We start from the raw sequence: 19,605 nt of genomic DNA on the forward strand, positions 1-19,605 counted from the left end.
AGAGAGAAGGTGGCAGAAAGGAAGTTGGGAAGGCAGAAGTGTAGTGTGGAAACTGAGGAAAAGACATGGCCAATGCCTAATCTCCAAGCGTGGCCTCCAGAACTGGGGCATGAATTCCATCTGGCAACTTGAAGGAAGTGCAGATTATCACAGCTCCTGAGTCAGAAGCCAGGGGTTGGGGTGAAGCTCAGCCACTGCTCTTTTAACAAGCCCCTGCCGGCGCTGTGGATATGTCAGGAGTTTGAGAGCATTAGTCTGTACCAGCAGTTCTTAATTAAAAGTGATTTTACCCTCCAGGGAACATTTTTCAATGTCTAAATATATTTTGGTTTATCAAATTGATGAGGGAGGGGGGGAGGAAAGGAGAAAAAGATAGATGGACGGATGGAGGGAGGGAGGGAGGGAGAGAGGGAGGGATGGATGGATGGATGGAGGGATGGAGGGATGGATGGAGGGATGGATGGATGGAGGGATGGATGGATGGAGGGATGGATGGATGGAGGGATGGATGGAGGGATGGAGGGATGGATGGAGGGATGGATGGATGGAGGGATGGATGGATGGAGGGATGGATGGATGGAGGGATGGATGGAGGGATGGAGGAATGGATGGAGGGATGGATGGATGGAGGGATAGATGGATGGAGGGATGGATGGATGGAGGGATGGATGGAGGGATGGATGGATGGATGGATGGAGGGAGGGAGGGAGGGAGGGAGAGAGGGAGGGAGGGGGCGGAGAAAACACTAAGCGCTATATAATTCACAAGGCACTCCCCCAGTGCAGTACCCAGAGTGTCAGGTGTGAGGACAGTGAAAAAGCAATCCTTCCTCCCATGTTTCACCCTTTCATGTTTTCCTCTTTCCTCCTTTATTCCTCCATCTCTCTCTTTTTCATTCCTTATTTCTGTCCCCTTTGGTTCTCTGTCTGATTATCTACGTGTCCATCTCTTTTGAGTTCTAGTTCCTACAGAGGCCACAATGTTCTCAAAATTCCACAAAGGGCTGCTTACCTACATGTTTACTCTACTAAACTCTCTTTTTTACCTATTCAACCAATGCCAAAGGCGGGGCTGCTACTGATGGCCCTAGGGAAGCAGTTATCTCAGAGCACAGCTGGTCATTGCCACCAGCACCCGAAGCTGTAGCTCTTAGGCATCTTGAAAAGGAGTTTTTACTAAGAAATCCTGTCAGAAATCCCATTGGGGGGTGAGGGTGGGGGAAAGAGCATGAATGAGAGTTTCCAGAGGTTGTCCTGAAATAACTGTTTTTCATAAGAGATAGAGGTAGAAATCAGAGTTGGCCATCAGCAATATGGAAGTCAGGAAGTTCACCGACAGTTCAACCATAAAGTCCACACAGGGTGGCTTTAAGCAAAGATGCGCAACGTAAAAGGGACTAGGATTAACCAAACAGATGGAATTCTAACCTGAATGATAATACCAAAGCTAATAGAATTTTATCCATCAGAACAAAGTCTTTAGGGTGACTGGGGTGAGGGGACCACAGAGACAAAGGCAAATGGCAGAAGTACCTACGATGGCTAGTGTTAGCTATCAACTAGACAAAGCTGAGGATCAACTGGGATATGACCGCCCCAGGCAGTCCTTTGGAAGATTATTGGAAGAGCCATTTTAATTGTGGATGAACCTGAACTGTACGAGTGAGGAAGTGAGCTGGGCATGCGTGCCTCTACTGCCTTCTGACTGCAGATGCAATGCGACCAGCTGCTTCACGTACCTGATGCCTTAACTCCTCAACAAGATGGACTGTACGTAGCCTGGAGCTGTGAGCTAAAATAAACATTTTCTCCCTTAAGTTCCTTTTTGTTAAAAGCATTTTTTAAAAAAAAATCACAGCAACAGGAAAGACATCAAGACAGTGCCCATCTCACAATTTTATGAAAATGAGCCTGCTGAAGGGCAACATGAGTGTTGATTCTGCGTGGTGAGCGGACCATTCCTTTTAGCCACATGTGGAGGAGGATGCTTTTGACCTTCAGAATCTGAAGCCATTGAATGCCTGAGTTACCCAGCATCCCTTCCTGTGCCCTCAGGTTCAGTTTATCATTCAACCTTCGGACATCTGTCTTCTTCCTGGTTTGCCCTGGGGAAGCTGACGGGACCCTGAATCTGCTTGACAACCATGTTAATCAACTGGACTTCTGGCTCATAGGCACTTTGTGCCCAATGAGTTAATCATCCCCGAGTGGATAGAGTCAGCTCTGTGGCATTAGCAATGGAACGCCTTATGCTTCGAAGGTCAAAGGCAGACCAGCCCACTGACCACAGCAAGGGTCTCCAGGAACAAATTTTTGCTTTTCAGTCTGTTGTCTCCCTCTCATGACCCCTGACCCTTTCAGTGCATGACCCACCCCCACCCCCACCTCCCCATTTCTATATTCCCATAGCGCTCAAGGCATTTGTGGTAGATTAAAACAATACTTTGCAATTCCTCCCATGGAGAGGCAGAATCCATTGTGTTTGGATCTGGAATAGGCATGCTTAGGCTTCTGGGCTGTGAAGGAAATAACTGAACTCTTAACCTTGTACTCAGAGGCCTCGCGGCTTCTGTTTTGGCCTCTGGGAACCCACAGTTACTACACATAAAAGCCTAAGCTAGAATGCATGATGAGGAGAGCTTAGACTCCACCCACCCCACCACCACGGCATACAACAGCCCGATGACCCTTGGAAGTCACCTTGTTCATGGGCAGCAGACCACGAATGCCTAGCAAGTCAGGCAGGCCCAGTTTAAGAACCACCTAGAACTGGCCCAACCCAGTTTGCCAATGAACAGAGTTATAAGCTAAACATATTTACCATTTCAAACCACCACACTTGGAGGCAGGGCAAGCAACACAGTATATAACAATAGACACTTGATGCAGAAATATTTTCCTTCCAGAAACTTCCAATTATGCACTGAAGTTATCACCACATTTTTGTTTCTGAGAGGCCCCAGGCTCTGTCTTTTGACATACTACATTAGGGTTTATTTTGGGCCTATTGTATGAGCTGTCACTAGCTCTGGCAGAAGAAACAGCCTTTCTTTCTTTCTTCCATTAAGATGCTAAAAGGTGAGAGGGGTTGCAAAAGTGGCACTGAAAATTGTGTGTGTCGGTGTTCATGTGAAGAGAAGAAGGTGAGATCAATGCATTTTCAAATTCACATCTCTGGGATATGGATCTAACCTTGAGCCTGCGGTCTGGGTCTCCGCTGCAGAGAGAGTTTACCGATACTTTGAATGACTTCCAGGCCGGGCTTAAGTTGTTCATCACCACCTGGGAAGAGAGAGAGACGTGAATAGTGATTAAGAAGAGGAGAGGCTCAGCATTTTTTATACTTCAACATGAAAACTACTTGAGAAGCCACTGCGGTGCTTAGGAAAAGGGCGAGTGTCTGGCGCAGGTAGCTTGATGTGATGAGATCTTGAGAGCAGTGACTATTTTAAGAGTGGCCACAAAGTGGGTCATTGTGGGGCAGAAGGTCTCCGGTCAGTGGCGTGCTGTTGCCTGAATAATGACAGCGACAGTGCCCAGTGTGTGGATATAGAAGATGGCCTCCTTTACATCAATGAGGCAAGGCTGGCTCTAACCCCTGGGAAAGGAGCTCCCAGTTCTGTAGGAACATCAGTCTTACGGCATGAATTCCGTTCCCAGGGCGTCGGCATAGGAAAGGTCCTGGCCAGAGTGGAGGGGTACTGCTAAGGAACCGCCACCCCTCACTGAGGGGCTATGAGCGGTTAATGGTGGTTGGGGTCAGGGGAATCTTTGAGGTTGTGGTTGTAGCCCCTGGTGAGTTGTCCATGCTTAAGTCAACAACCGTACAACCATACTCATACAAGCAGTCCTGGTTCAACTTGGTGGGCCACACAAACACACAAGAAGACATCAGAGTAGGAACTTTCTGGTCAGAAGGCATCCAGTGGGAGTGGAAGAGATGTTAGCTCATAATGTGGTTGGTGTCTTCTACATTTACTGTGCGTGTGGGAGCATGCACACACGCACTCACGCGTGTGCGCATGCAGTTGCCCACCTGTTGCAGAGCATGAGTGGAAGTAAGAGAAGAACTTTTAGAAGTCAGTTTTCTCCTTTCACTATGTGGGTTCTGAGGATCAAGCTCAGGTTACCTGAACCACTTTGCTGGCCCTACTATTTCTAATTTATTATGGATAAATTGCTGGTTGGCTATGTTGAAAGTCAGTTATGGGAAGTTGGATCTACAGGGAAGTCTTTTCTTCAAAATTATAAAATTAGAGTTAAAACCTGAGACTAAAATGTAGAGAGGACCATGCTGAGGAGAGAGGAGGCCGCAGCTCTCTGTCTGTCTACAGAGAGTAAGCTAACACAGAAGGGGACATCTTATGGCCCCAACCTTAGCCAAACAAATAACAGTGAGAGCTGGAGAAATAGTCTTCCTCAGGGAAGAGCCCCTCAAATGGTTTTCCAAGACCAAATGGTCAGTTCTGAAATCCTACAGCAACATTTTATGGACTAAGCACACACGCATACGCACGCACGCGCGCGCGCGCACACACACACACACACACACACACACACACACACACACCATATCACACCAAATTTTTAAAAAAGGTCACAAACTGGAGAGAGAGCAAAAGGGTACATGGGAGGGGTTGGAGAGAGGGCAGGAAAGGAGAAAATGGTATAATTATATTTTAATTTAAAAATTAAAAATTATTTACAAAAAAAAGAAGAAAAAAAGAAAAAAAAAAAAAAAGGAGCAGGGCCACTTCTCCCAACAGCCCTGCTGACCGCAGAGGCGGAACACACACTTCTTACTTCTGTTCGATGCACGAGCTGCTGAGTGGCGTCATCATTCATCCTGAAAATTTCCAGAAATGGGTCGGATTTACTGAAGAAATCCTAAAATAAATAAACAGAATTAAGGTTACTTTCCTTCTTTCTTTCTGAATGTGATCTAGTTCTGACCACGGGGAGGCTTACTTATTATAATCTACTCTCTGATTTCCTGTGGTATGGAGGCCAGCTGCCAATTTCTTTCCGAAGCTGGGCCTTGCCTTGAGGCAGTGCAGGGCATCCTTGCTCCCTGTGATCTTGTCCTTTTGACGCACCCTAGCCTGGAATGAGCTACATCTGAACTCCAAGTTCTTTGTAACCTATTTGCTAGGCTGGACTCTGAAGGAGTGAGTCTTCACATATGGATTCAAATGCCAGTTCCTTGAGAAGTCAGAAATCTGTTGTCTCAAATACACTAATCAGGCTCTTGCAGAGCCATATCCAACCACTGTGATGTCTGGATCACTTACACATCCGACTCTATTATCTGTTGTTCAGTTTTGCTTCTTGGTATGTTTGTGAATTTTGATTAAATAAGCACCACATAAGGAAGATTACCAAGGTTTTAGATGGTGTCCTCAGCATCTATAAAAGAGTTTGAATCTAATCAGGATTAAGCTATTCAGAGGTTGGATTTCTTCAGAAGTCTTTAATAAAAAGAATCCATCTATTTTGGAGTCCTTCTCTCCCTCTTTGGGTGGCGTCCTTAAGAGTCATCTGGCCGGAAGCCAGAGTGTTGATGGAGGAGGTCGTCCCCATGCCTCGGTCACTCTACGCTCTCCTGCCTTTAAGTCCCTGTTTGCCTTCCCTGTTTCTTCTGGTACTTAGTGAATGCCTTGAGAGGCGAAGCCCCACACATTGCTGTACTCTTCCCGGGCAACATCCCTGTTCTCTTAGTGGCCCTGAACTTCCAGCTTTTCTCTCCCTGTCCCATAGGTCTAGTGAATTTTCTGCTCAGTTTTTTCCTAGATGCCTCCTGGTAGGTGTCACAGTCTCTGTAGCCATGCTATTTAAGGAAGCAGGCTTGCGTGAGAAACTTGCGCCAAGTATCCAGAGGCATCTTGCTGGCTTTCTTCTCTGCTCAGTTTCTGGGTCCTTCTATCTTGACTGACTGAGAACCCACAGACAGATGTCCCTTGTATCTTTTTAGTGCTTATGGGTGCTTTTAGTGGGAGGAAGAGCCAATACAAACAGATGCTTCTTTACTGGCATCAGAACCTACAGAATCTACAGCCTCCATATATATATATATATATAATTACCCAGTAGTTGGTAAATTCTCAGAAGGGGGGAAACTAGGCTTTGTTTTCACTTACACATTTACTGTTTACTTTCTTTGTATTTCATACAGTGTATACTTTCTTGGTATTTTACATGGTGTATACATTATTGGTATTTTATAGTGTATACATTTTAGTAGTACCTGGTTGAAGGAACACATGCGTGAATGAATATAGGAATGAATGAATGAATGAATGAATGAATGACAGACACAAGCCCTTGGTATAGAGTAGGAAGCCATCTATGCCACAGCCTTACTCATAGCACACTTACCAGCTCCACCTCATCTAAACTGTGACAAAACAGAATTACATCAGTATCTGCCCAAATAGTTAACAAGTTAACAAGCTGTCATCCAACATCACTGTTTCCCTCTGGCTTCTACCTGTCAAACTCCCTTCCCTATCACTGCCTTTCCCAGTCCTCCTCAGCTTGAGCTCTGCAAAGGCTTTTCAGGGTGTGTGGAGGCCATAAAGCCTCTGTGCTAATGTTAAGATCCAAGGAACGCTAGTACCTAGCTGTGCTCTCTGAATACCATCAAGTTTGGTGGGAAGGTAAATGTAAGAATCAACATGAAGCCAGGTGAGGTGGCTCACGCCTTTAATCCCAGCACTCAGAGAGGCAGAGGCAGGAGGATCTCTGTGATTTTGAGGCCAGCCTGGTCTACAAAGTGAGTCCAGGACAGCCAAGGTTACACAGAGAGACCCTATCTGAAAGAAAGAAAGAAAGAAAGAAAGAAAGAAAGAAAGAAAGAAAGAAAAGAATCAACATGACTTATGCTAAAGAAAGAATGAATACATGTGCAAGGTTTTTTTTTTAGAAAAGAGGAATGTGGTCAATTTGACTATAAAAATGGCTTTGAGGAGGTTTCTAGAGCAGGAATACTGTGAAAGAATAAACGTGGAGAGGGGCAGAAGCCGCAGCTAAATTTAACTGTGTGTGTGGTGGGTGGGTGAAGACAGCACTGGCAAAGTTGACTCTATATCAACAAAGGCCACCAATACTCATTAGCTCTTTGCTATCCTGGAGAGAAAACACAGAGCTCCCAAGGGACAGTGAGCAGGAAAACAGCACAACTGACTCTGTCATAAATGTCAGCCTAAGCATTTAAACACACAGAGACTGTGGAAGCACACACACACCACACCTATACAAGTTCAAGCTAGGTGGGGTCCCAACACGGGGCAAGTAGAAAGGGTTCTCCACCCAACCAAGAAGCTATTTGCAATTGATAGATGCTGGCAATGGGAAAATCAATAATAGCTTTTCCAATTGACTGCCACTGGAATATCAGCCAACTACACTTCAGGGCCAGGGCCCATGCCCAGGAGTAGTTACCTGACACAAACAAAACAGACCCAATGGTTTGTTGTTGTTTTTAAATGTGTGTGTATTTTGTTTCATTTTGTTTAGGTATATTTAAAAAAATAATTTATTCAGATTACATCCCGATTGTTATCCCTCACTTGTATCTTTCTGTTCCCCTCCCTCCTTCTTTCACCCTGTTCCCCTCCCCTAGACCTCTGACAGAAGGGGACCTCCTCCCCCACCATATGATCACAGCCTATCAGGTCTCATCCAGTTAGTCTGCTTCCCCTTCCTATGAGTGCTACCAGGCCTCCCCACCAATCTTTTCTGTTTATCCTGTTTTTCATTTTTAAATGCTTACTTCTTTATTTATTTAGAGAGAACATGAAGTTGGGGTGGAGTTGGAGGATCTGGGAGGAATTGGAGCAGGGAAAAATGTGATCAAAATATATTTTATGAAAAAATTATGTAAATACAAATGTAAAAACATTGGCCTAGAATAACCTAGAAAGAGGAGGTGAGTAGTGGGGGAACTGCTTTCTCTGCTGCAACCCTCTCCATCGAACCTGAGAATCAAGAACCAGCCCTTTCACTCACCATCTGAAGGGAAGGGAGTACCACAGGGAAAAAAGAGCAAGCCCAACTTCAGATTCCAAACTCCAAGTCATGGATGGTTTTTTTTTTCTGTCTTTCTTTTTTTATGTTATAGTTTTCTACTTTTTCCATTTTTCAGTAACAATAATAAGAAAAGTTTCAATTTTTCAATAAAGTGGAAAAAGGAAAATAATTGATAGAGCTCTTCCACTGTGGTCAGCAATTTTTAAGTATAATTCATAAACATCCCCTGAGGGACCAGTAATCTATTTATAGAGGCAAAACAGGATCCCATAGGCACAGCACACAGAAACAAGTAATGTGGTCCACACCCAGAAGGAAGAGACAGTGGCAACACTATCTCTAGATATGTACAGACACAGAAATAGACTGAGATGCAAATGCCTTGACAGGCGCATGAGAGCCAGCTATAAGTGTGTCTGGAAAACAAAAGGGTGATTTGGGGATGAGACAAGGTTTGTGGGGCAGCCATTGGAGAAAGTAGATACTTGTGTTCCTGACAAGATACAGTTTGGGGCAGGGGTTGGGGAGGAGTGTTCATAGAACAATGTAGCTCTCAGACATAATTGGAGAAGTTTCTTTGGGAAATAGTGATTAATACAGAACTCATAACCAGCCAGAGTACAGAGAATAAATGTCTATGGAGTGCTCAGCTGCAAATGGGACATTTGTGTCACACCCTTCTCCGCATGTCTCCAGCACCATTGTGGAAGGGGAGGTAGTAAGAGTCAAAGGTCAGGGAGGGCCATAGTGAAACAGCATTTTCAGGGCACACAGGACCTCGACACTCAAGAACTTACAGCAGCTGTGGTTGCCCGCACAAAGCCTGCATAAGATCAAGGCAGTCAGTGGCTCCGCCCGTAGAGGGAAGGGACTTACGATCTCTCACACTGAGCTGAGGATCTGTTGACAGTGAGGGCTTGGGGAAGCAGGAGGCAGAGACTCAGCTTTCTTTAAGGATGTGGTCCCATGTTTAGAGACAGTGGGGAGGGACTGGATAGGTGAATCCAAGAAGACTTAGTGGTGGGATATGATGAAAATACATCACGGGTGAAATCCCGGGAGAACAAAAACACTATGTTACAAAAGAGAAACTGGTGGAAGGCAACCAACTGAAGGTTTATTCAAGGCTTCAGAGTTTCAAATCTATCTCAGTGGTCCAGGGTATGGTATAGAAGTTTCCTCCCAGATTAAAACCTTCCATTTTAGAGGGAGGCTCATTAAAACATGGGATGTTAAAGGGGAAGTGAAAGACCAGAATATCTTAAGACGAGATGCTTATAGGGAGGTGAGATAAAAGAGTGTTTTAAAGGGAGATGACATATTCCATTCTGCAGGGAAGCTTGTTAAGCTCAGGAAGTAAACAATTCAAAATGGCCTCAGGAAGTTCCTGAAATTGAGCCAATTCACTGGGCCCCTCTATTCCCAAGAGCATATATAAGCACTGAGGTTTGCTGAGACATGGTCTCAGATAAACTGAGCTGCTAAGAAGAGGCTCAGGCCTGATAAGCAGCCGGGAAGAAGCAGCGACCAGCGGAGCTGTCTAGCTGAGTGTCAGACCTGCTGAGCTACCTGGAAAGGACTCCCTCCAACCTGCTGAGCTACTTGTGTGTTGCACAGTACAGTGCTCTTTAGGTTTGCAGTTTTCATGAGGTGGCATTCATGCTGGCATGGGCTTTGGTGATGCAGCTATCTTTGAGTCATTTCTTCTTTTGTAAATAACTCCTCACCCATATTCCTGTTAATAACTCCAATAAAACGCATTGGTCTACCATGTCCGACTTTGGTCTGTAATGGTTTCCTAGCTGAGATGAGCAGATGTCTTATGATGTTTCCCCAGGAACAGTGCCACACAACACAGTGTAAAGGTCTTATGTGACATAGGCAAGTTCTCCAGAGACAATGGGTGGGATTCGCTGGGTTGAGGAAAGGCCCTTCTCTCAAGAGGACAATCTCCTTGTTGTTTTCTTGGAAGTCACCTGCAACTTAATCTCATGGGGCTGCGGCTGCATTTTCTTTTCAGAGACATGCTGTACTCTCCAGTAAGTCAATTCACGTACACAGAGGAAAGGTGGGTACACGAGGGATGAAGGGACGTACAAGGGATACCTTGTGAAAAGGACTTTACAAGGTTAGAGAAGGATTAAAAGGGAAGGCTAGAACTAAAACCACAAATTCTTCTCCTTATATCACAACTCCCTTTCTTCAGAACAATCAATTTAAAGGCAAGTGAGATGGTTTGGTGAGTGAGGGTGTCTGTCACCAAGCCTACGACCTTGGTCCCCATGAGACAACCCACAGTGTAGTAGCAGATAATAGACTCCTAGAAGCTATTACACACACACACACACACACACACACACACACATACACACACGCAGAGAGAGAGAGAGAGAGAGAGAGAGAGAGAGAGAGAGACAGAGAGAGAGAGACAGAGACAGAGACAGAGAGAGACAGAGACAGAGACACAGACAGAGACAGAGACAGAGAGACAGAGATAGAGATAGAGACAGACAGACAGAGAGACAGACGGACAGAAACAGAAAGACAGAGACAGGGAGACAGAGAAAGAGAAAGTAAAGGCATGACAACCAACTTAAGTATTCCAGACATTTCCTACAATACAGTTGAAATGAATACATTACAATCTCCCCAAGTATCAACAGTGTTTTGATAAATCTAGATATATTCTATGTATAACTCAGAATTCTGTCAATTTCACTTGGACAAAAGTTTAAATTTTCTATTTTATTACTCATAAAAAAAATACTGTTCAGGGTATGAATAAGAATTCCTGGAAGGAAGCTGTGTCTGTCAAGGCTGATTGACTACTAGAACTCACTGCTGTGGAGAGGTTAGAATGTTGCAGATCCTGGAGGGACCTTGTTCCCCTTTAGCAGTCACTTCCTGCTCTCCAGTCACTTCCTGCTCTCCCCTGTACATGGCCTAACATCTCCTGTGACCATAAGGTAGAGCCTTAAGAACGTATGAACAGTGTCCTAGTTCCATCAATCAAGGGCTAAGACCGCTGTCGGATGGCATCTAGGGCCTGTTGCAGAGTTCCTCTACTTTGCTGTAACTGCCTCGCCTGCCTGATGTACCCGACAATGGGGTTGAGAAGTGTTTTCTTCCATGCCCGTTTCAATTCTGTTGCTCTAAGACGTCTATGAAATGGCTCCCTCATTGAAGCATGGTGTTTGGGGGAAAGAACCTAAAGCTGTATCCCAGGCCCTGGTCCCTCATATTTAGCTCCATCATAAACCATCTCTGTTATCCCTATCACATGGGAACTGTTTCTTTCATTGACAAGGGTTAGCACTAGGATGCTGTGAGGGCAGCAGAGTGCAAAAGGGCCAAGGGGAGTAACGTGCAGTTTCTGGCTTCATTCATCTGAAAATCTAAAACGTTCCGTGTGGAGTTAGCATTATTCTCAAATCCAAACTCCACCACGTCCACTCTGGCTGATCCTGAGCACAGAGTTAATACCTCACAGCCTCCGTTTCCCACCCACGGTGAGAAGAGCATCACTCTTGCTCTCTAGCAGTGTGGGAGGAGAAGAAGAGCTGTCCACACATGAATCTGGTGTCTGTCACGTGTTAAACTTATAAATGCTGGCTTTGGGACTTCTCAGTGGGAGACAGAAGGCACACAAACACTGTAGAGAGCTGTTCAAATATGAGAATGGGGCTCATTAGAGGTGCATTTGATTCCTGGAAAGAAAACCACTCAAAAGTGGTTCCAAAAATGATTCATGCCGATATCAGTTAGCTTCTAAATCACAGCCTGGCGCGCAATGGTTTGGTCACCTTCATCTGGACTCTTAAGTTTTCTTTGCATTAAAGTGACCATTGAGACAGTTCTCTGTGATGAAGGGGAGTGAATCAGGCTGTTTACTCAAGTTTTGCTGTAGAGGATTATTTAATAGCACTCCAGCCACATTACTTTCATCTGTAGTCCAGTATGAAGGAACTTCCCTTAAGAGAGGGGGTAGAATAATAGTCACTGAAGACTGGGAAGGAGGAAGAAATGGGCAGAAAAGGGTAGAGAAAAGAAAATACAGGGAGAAACCAGCTTTAGTGCTCTAGAGTGGTGTGGGGTGAGTATGAAATTTGTGGTATTTTTAACGTAACTATAAAGGAAGACTGAAAAGGTTCCCAACAAATAGCAATAAGAAATGTTTGAGAAGTTGAAAATGTAATTTCCATCACATGCTCATTACACATTGAGTATGTGTATCAGATTACCATTCAAATATTTGTCCTTTTAAGACAAAGGAAAGAAGATATTCTAATCCTATAACAGAGATATGGAACACATCCATATTTCTATCTGTTCTTCTCACAATAGCAAGGAAATCAAATCAGTCCAGATGTCTTATCAATTGATGAATAGATAATGAAAACCAGGAGCAGAAGCACAATGGGACTCTGCTCAGTAATGAACAAACATGGATATTTGGAGGAAACTGGATGGAACCAGAAAACATCATATTTACCAGAAGAATCGAGGATCAGATAGATAAACAGCATGTGTTCTCTTTCCTGTGTGACCCCTAGCTTTTGACCATTAGATGTGTGTATCTTGGTGGGAATAAATGTGGATAAGGAGTGGAAATTAGGAAGAGTCTGTAGAAAAGGGGGAGGGGATGGAGAGGATAATACAATATACTGGAGGGGGGGGTACTAGGGATAAAAAGGTACAGAGGAAGAAAGGGGAGCAGGGATATGTGGGTACATGGAAGAGGGGAACCAGCTAAAACCAAACATGCGTGAAAAAGTCATGTAGAAACCTGGTTTTTAGTAAACACAGTTAAAAAGTATAGCTTTTATAGAGACAAAAGATGAGCAGTGCTTGTCTACAGCAGTATCCTTTGGAGTGGAACACTGATCGCAGAGGAGCTGGGAGAAAGAGGCTGCCCTGTCTAGATTCCATGGTTGGTTAGCTCTGTGACTGTGGGCGAACCTCCCTGTGCTCTGTCTGCAAGTCAGAAATAAAAATTGCCTACCTTTGGAAATACAGTCAGTACCTTATGGATGATATGGGTTAGATATTGACCCCTGGTGTGTTGGTGCTGCCCAGTAAGCATTATTTTTCAATATTTATGCAAACTGGGCGCCACAGTTCGTAGGCAGCCGTATTCAAACAGCGAAACCACAAGACAGCAATTAGAGATTTCATATCACGTTAAGGAAGCGACCAACCAACTGTGGCAGGAGAGACAATTCTAGCCATTGTTTTTATGAATAAAGTTTTATTGGACCACTGCCACACCCATTCATTTGTATTTCATTTATGAATAAAGTTTTATTGGACCACTGCCACCCCTATTCATTTGTGTCTGGTTTATGAATAAAGTTTTATTGGACCACTGCCACACCCGTTCATTTGTGTCTCATTTATGGCTGTCTTCATGCCTCAAGACACAGCTGAGTGGCAGGAACAGAGAGCATATGGCTTGCAAAGCCTACAATACTTCCCATCTGGCCCTTCACAGGAAAAGTTTGACAACCTCTATTTTAGAGACAGATTTGCTTAGTCATCTACCACTCCATTGAGCTAGCCTCATGGGAGCATTAAAATATAGTCTTAGTGACGACCTTCGCAGATGTGGTGGAGGCCAGTGGGAAAGGCAGTTTCTCTACCCCAGCATGGATACGTTCTCAGGGAAGTGGAGAGAAGGAACATCCTATTAGTTTTCAATTTCCAAAGTGGCTGATAGGCACATATGTGTGCCTACCTGTTAGGCTAATTGCCAACTGCTTACAAATACAATAAATGTGTGATAATATAATTTAAAAAGTTATAAATCCCATCTCTCCACTAAGTGAGTTGTGTTGAATGAGTAGGTTATTCTCACAACTATCATTTATTTTACATCCTGGTTCCTTTTCTTTCTTTATTTTTAATTTTATTTATTTATTTATTTATTTTTTGAGACAGAGTTTCTCTGTGTAGTAGCCTTGTCTGTCCTGAACTTGCTTTGTAGACCAGGCTGGCCTCAAACTCAACAGAGATCCGCCTGCCTCTGCCTTCCGAGTGCTGGGATTAAAGGTGTGCATCACCATGCCTGGCTACATCCTGCCTCTTAATGACAAACGCCTGTCAGATTTCTAAGATTTGCACCTTTGGTAAATAGCTGCTAATATGCTAAGGTGCATAAAGCAAGTTAAAAAATGACTTTCTGCCAAGAACAATGGACATCTTCTCTATCACTGTGGTTTGTTAAAGTACTTAGCACCCCCACCCTGCTTAGTCTCGTGACAACGGTCTCAAATGGTTGCGCTTGGTCTTGATAGTTCTTTTTTTTTTTTTTTTTTAATTGTCGGGGTCTCCCAAACTTTTTATGTGGATTGAGTTAGTTAGTTAGTACCACATTATAAAACATACATTTGAAAAATATTCATAAAAATATTCATCTGGTATATTTTAAATGACTAAGCCCACAAGATAACAAAATAGCATTTTATCAGAAAAATTAAGGTATTTTCCAAATTCAAAAAAAAAATTAGTGAGGAGATTATTATTTAACATTTGTACATATCAATTGAATGACCTCAATGGGAGGGAGAGGAGCTTGGGTTCTCATATCTGCTCCTGTACTCAGTGAGATGTATTTACCCTCCGGAAATTTTCATTGTTCATGAGTGAGAGAGTAAGAATGAAGAGAGAAAACATGTCTTAGTGTTACTATGGAAACAGCCTTAACTTTAGGGATTCCCGTGGAAGGGCAGAGGGATGCTAGGCCTCTCTTTGACAGCTGCAGACCTCCAGAACACCCTCAGTCTCCTGGCTTCCTGTTTCTCTGAGCCAGCAGCTCTCTACCTCTTGAGAGCAGTCTGAGATTCAGGCATGAATCAGGACAGTTATTGGGTCATTCTCTGGCCCTAATTTTGGGGTTTTGCTAGTTTGCTTTGAGTGTATACATGTAGCTTTAGGCAAATCATTCCACATCTCAGAATCTTAATTTGCCATCTTTAAAAGAAGGCAGGTAGAGAAAGCAATAATGTTTTACCTGTGGTGTTTAAATACTTGAAAGTTACCAGAGTTACCAGGGCCTGGGGATTAAGGTCTTTCTGTGACCTATACAAACTGGATACAGCCCACTGCCCCCATATATACATGCTGCAGTTTTTCAACGTATGCAGAAATCAGTTACTTTAGTGTTACTCACTATAATAATAAAACTCAAGAACTTACTTGTCTTATAGTGGCTTTTAGCCATTGATTTCTAGCCAGTGAATGTATCTGCTGACCACATAAGTGGTTACAAAATTGTTTAAACCTGAAAAGCTAGAAAAGAATCTTCCTTGAGAATTTCCAGAAGCTATTTTTTTCTACTGTGAAAGAAAATAATTGAACCTTGTAATTCTGACCTAGCAAAAAGTACTATGGGTGGTCACATATCCAAAGATTGCTGCCACAATGCTTGGGGTATGTGGTTTTGCTACTCCCTCGTAGACCTGAAGTCTAATTCCCAGCCAGCTCCCTATGTTTGGTGCATGGCTTCTGAGACTGAGTCAGCAAGTAGTTTGAAATTCCTACCTGGTCCTTGAGATACTCTTTCTGGGAAAATCCAGGCACACAGCAGGACATATATCATGTAGGTCCTCTATTGACTGTCCTGGCTGAGGCCAGCCTCTGGCCAGTCCACATGTCAGGCATAAGCACCCGCCGGGAACCATATAGAATGTGACAAAAGCTCTTTCATATGAACAAGTATTCAGATGACAAAAGGGAAACTGTTTAAGTTCCTTAGAGCCGACAGGGTCACTAAAAACCCCGACACCCTTGTACTGTAACGTTAGTCACTGAGAGAACAAATTAGAGGTACTTAGAGGATTGCTAGTAGAGATAAACCATTGCAAGCCACCAAACAAGAAACCTCCAACTACTATAATTCTGCAAAAAAGACTCAAGAGGACTTTTGTGAGCTCTTCTGAGACTGGGGAGACACGGGAAGAGGAGGAGTGTAGTTATGAGAGGGTGGGGCCATCCACCAGTCCACAGGGTGCCCTGTTCACACAGCTCTGAACATCAGTAGAGGCTACTTTGTAGAGGCTTCACATTAGCTACTTGAGACACATAGATCACTGAATGGTACTTGCTTGGGTTGTAGCAATAGCTCAGTTGATAAGTGCCTGGTAAGTGTGAGGACTGTGTTTAGTCTTCAGGACCTGTGTGAAATGCTGGATGTGATACCTCTATGTTAAGCCTCTATTGCTGAAGGATACTTTAGCTGCAGAACATATGCAAGCCAATTGTGAACTGCCCAGGAAACTCTCTACCCAACAGCTAGCTTTCATAATGCTGAAATGCCCTACGCATGCTGCTGGGGGAGAAAAGACACTGATGGTCTTATTCAGCACTGGACCCTCCATGCTACAATAGCATAAATCTACTAGACAAGACGTACTCCTACTTTGTAATAGTGGCAAAATCATCTATGGGGTAACCATCTCCTCTCTTGATTAGGTATGAGGGCTATTCTGCAAAAAGGAAATTCATGTCTGGTTCTATAAACATGGTTTAAACCCCACAGCCACTGAAGTTGTAGCTCTAAGAGGAGAAAATTCTTGACATTGCATTGCTTAATGGGTGTCAAATCGCCTTCCGAGTATTCACGCTTATATCCACCGGCTTGGGCTGCTCTCAACCTGCGTCAGAGAAGCTTCTATAGCAATGGATGGTAGTTAACGTAGAGGCTCAGAACCAGTCAAAGTGTTGGGAATAAGTGAACCGAGAGTGCCCAGCCATAGACATCTTTATCAACCTTTCCCCCAGTGTTCAGGAAATTCATGGGGGCGGGGGAAGAGACGGAAAGAATATAAATCTGTCCATGGGAGGAGTGGATGGAGGTGGGGAGGGGCTGAAAGGAGGGGAGGGAGGGGCAACTGAGGTTAGGATGTAATATATAAGAGAAGGATAAAACAAAATTGCAATTTTCACGCAGTCATGGTGGCACATGTGCTTTAATCCCAGCATTCAGGAGGCAGAGGCAGGTCAATCTCTGTGAGTTTGAGGCCAGCCTGGTCTACAGAAAGAGTTCTAGGACAGCCAGGACTACATAAAGAAACCCTGTCTCAAAACAAACAAACAAACAAACAAACAAAAGACAACAAAAAACCAAAAAACCAAACAAACTCCAGTGTTGAGCTGGCAAGGCCTCTGCAGGCCTCACTTCTAGCTGAGGTATTGGCAGTTGACGGTGCCCTAGGGAGAGAAAGTGTCATTTTGGAGGGTATGTGTAGGGTCAGTTACAAGTAAGTGCCCACGCTCCAGTGGACAGCCCCACATCTGTGTGTATGTAGACAGCATTAACTGGACTCAGTGGTTTATAACTTTTTAAAATTAAAATACGTCCATGGTCCCCCTCAGTCACAGACATAGGGGAGGGGAGTAGGGGGAAATCGGGAGGGAGGGAAGAATGGGAGGATACAAGGGATGGGCTAACAATTGAGATGTAATATGAGTAAATTAATAAAATATAAAATAAAATAAAATAAAATAAAATACGTCCATGGAGGTGATGGGGGGAATGTGTTGGCAGGGGTGCTGAGGGGAGAGTTAGAATAGGGAGGAGGGATGGGTATGATCAGGATGCATATGTGCAAAATTTTCAAAGGATAAATAGGAGAGAAAAAAAAACCAGATTTGGTAGTATCGGCTTGTATTCTTCACACTGGGGATGCGGAGAAAGGAGGATCCCTGGGGTTTGCTGGCTGGCTGGCCCAGCATAATCAGGATGCTGTGAGTCCCAGTGAGAGGGCTTGTCTTGAAAGAGAAAATGGATGGCTGCTGAGGAACCATATTTCATCACACACACACACACACACACACACACACACACACACACACACGCTTATTTTGTAATGATTAAAGTCTCACACGATATCCTCGGCAGCCATCCTTTCCAGACACTCTTATTCATATACTAATTATCATACCTTGCACATCACTATAACATTACAAGTCATGTAGTTTTTCAACTTATATTTAACTTAGATGATGAAGTCCAGGCTGTGGTATGAGGGCGATGTGTCTCCTTCCTAGCACCTCTTTCTAACAGGCACCCAGTGAGCAGTTTGGCACATGAATGATGAATGAAAGAATAAAGAAGGAATAAATTGACAAATAAGCAAGTGAGTGTGAAAATGGATTCCTACTTCAGGAAGACAGAGTGCTAGGTAAATAATTACTGATGTGATGAAGGGAAATCACAGATATGATCTGGTGAAGTTGGGGGTCTAACCTTTGTACACACACACACACACACACACACACACACACACACACACACACACTCAGGACTAAACATGAAGTTGAATCTTCATTTCTACCACCTACTATCAGGATGCGGTGGCCATGGAGACACACCTAGCAAACCCCTTCTGTAGGCAATGGATCTGGGCAAAGACTATAGGCTTCTGAGCTCTGAGATCAATCTTTGCATTTGCCGTGTGGCCAGGCCGGCCTAGGGTTGCTCTGTCCAGGGGCATTGAGGCTCATGCTTGGCTGGGAGACACAGCTCTGGAACTTCCCAATGGCTTTGCTGAACCTCTGTTATTCTGGGGAGCATTCTAGGAGACTTCCATCCATCCTTTCTCATCTCTCTTTCATCCAGGCTCTGAATTCCCTCAGGACCTGTTAATTTTCTGCCAGATTTCCCCTTCGGAAACCCACAGGCATATCTGCAGATACAAAACTTGCGTCTTTAATTCTGCCTTGGTGCCTGTTACTCAGGGGCTCCGGACTGTGACACGGAGGAAGCTTAGACTAGGTACTCATCTTTCACTCTCTTTCATCACCTGCAGTAAGAGTGCCCATCACACGGGAATTGTGCAAATGATTAAATGAGACAGTGGATGCAAAGCTCTTAACCCCGAACTTGGCAAACACAGATGCTTATTTATGGATGTGTCATCATCCTCCCCTTTGTAGCTTCTCTTTTCCTGTAGAATGGCCCTAGTGATAGGGGAAAGCCGTATTTTCTTGGGTACAGCTGACCTATGGCATTTGGAAACAAATGAAGACTTAGTGTCACCAACTTGTCGTGTGTTAATTATGGTCCCTTCCCCTTCTTCTTAACTGCTTCTCCATTTGGGAGGAAAAACCTCACCTTCCAGGCCTTTCTGAAATCTTTGATGTGTTTAATAATGTGGGCTGAAAGGGAAAAATAGCTGGAAGGAGGAGGAATCTGATTAAACTGCGTGTCCTGGCTTTATTACTTCCTTCAATGAGGTCAGCGAGAACCGGTTTACCTTATCATCCAATTTCCGCGCGTTGAATGCGAGCTCCACGTAATCGTCATTGCCTGATAATTCTTCAGCAATCACCTAAAGAAAAAGCACACATCAGCTGCTGTAGAGAGAGAGCTGACCCCTGAAAATGGGCAAACACACATATTGGGTGAGAAGTTTCTCCACATTCCTTACCCATATGGCACACCATTTCCAGCCCCGGGAGGGAGCTCACTAGACTACACAGCAGTGGGTGACTAACTTTCAGATGCTGGATGTGGACCATGAGATGGGATTCAGGCTCAGGGTAGAGCTATCAGGAGCAGCTACTCAGAAAAGCTTTC

At 44.1% G+C, this 19,605-nt stretch overlaps 1 protein-coding gene across 5 annotated transcripts in view; it reads right to left on the reverse strand.

Annotated features, from left to right (window-relative positions):
• The window catches only part of CPNE4 (copine 4), a 448,796-nt gene that overhangs the window by 110,847 nt on the left and 318,344 nt on the right, over window positions 1–19,605 (reverse strand). For all 5 annotated transcript variants that reach the window (XM_084754390.1, XM_084754394.1, XM_084754392.1 and 2 more), the window contains 3 exons: window positions 19,283–19,357; window positions 4,803–4,886; window positions 3,192–3,281 (listed from right to left, as the gene is read on the reverse strand). In XM_084754390.1, the coding sequence (XP_084610516.1) occupies window positions 3,192–3,281; window positions 4,803–4,886; window positions 19,283–19,357 (249 nt within the window). The remainder of the gene's footprint in view (window positions 1–3,191; window positions 3,282–4,802; window positions 4,887–19,282; window positions 19,358–19,605) is intronic.

This window comes from Acomys minous, assembly GCF_964271855.1.
Source record: "Acomys minous genome assembly, chromosome: 13".
Classification (NCBI taxonomy): Eukaryota; Metazoa; Chordata; class Mammalia; order Rodentia; family Muridae; genus Acomys; species Acomys minous.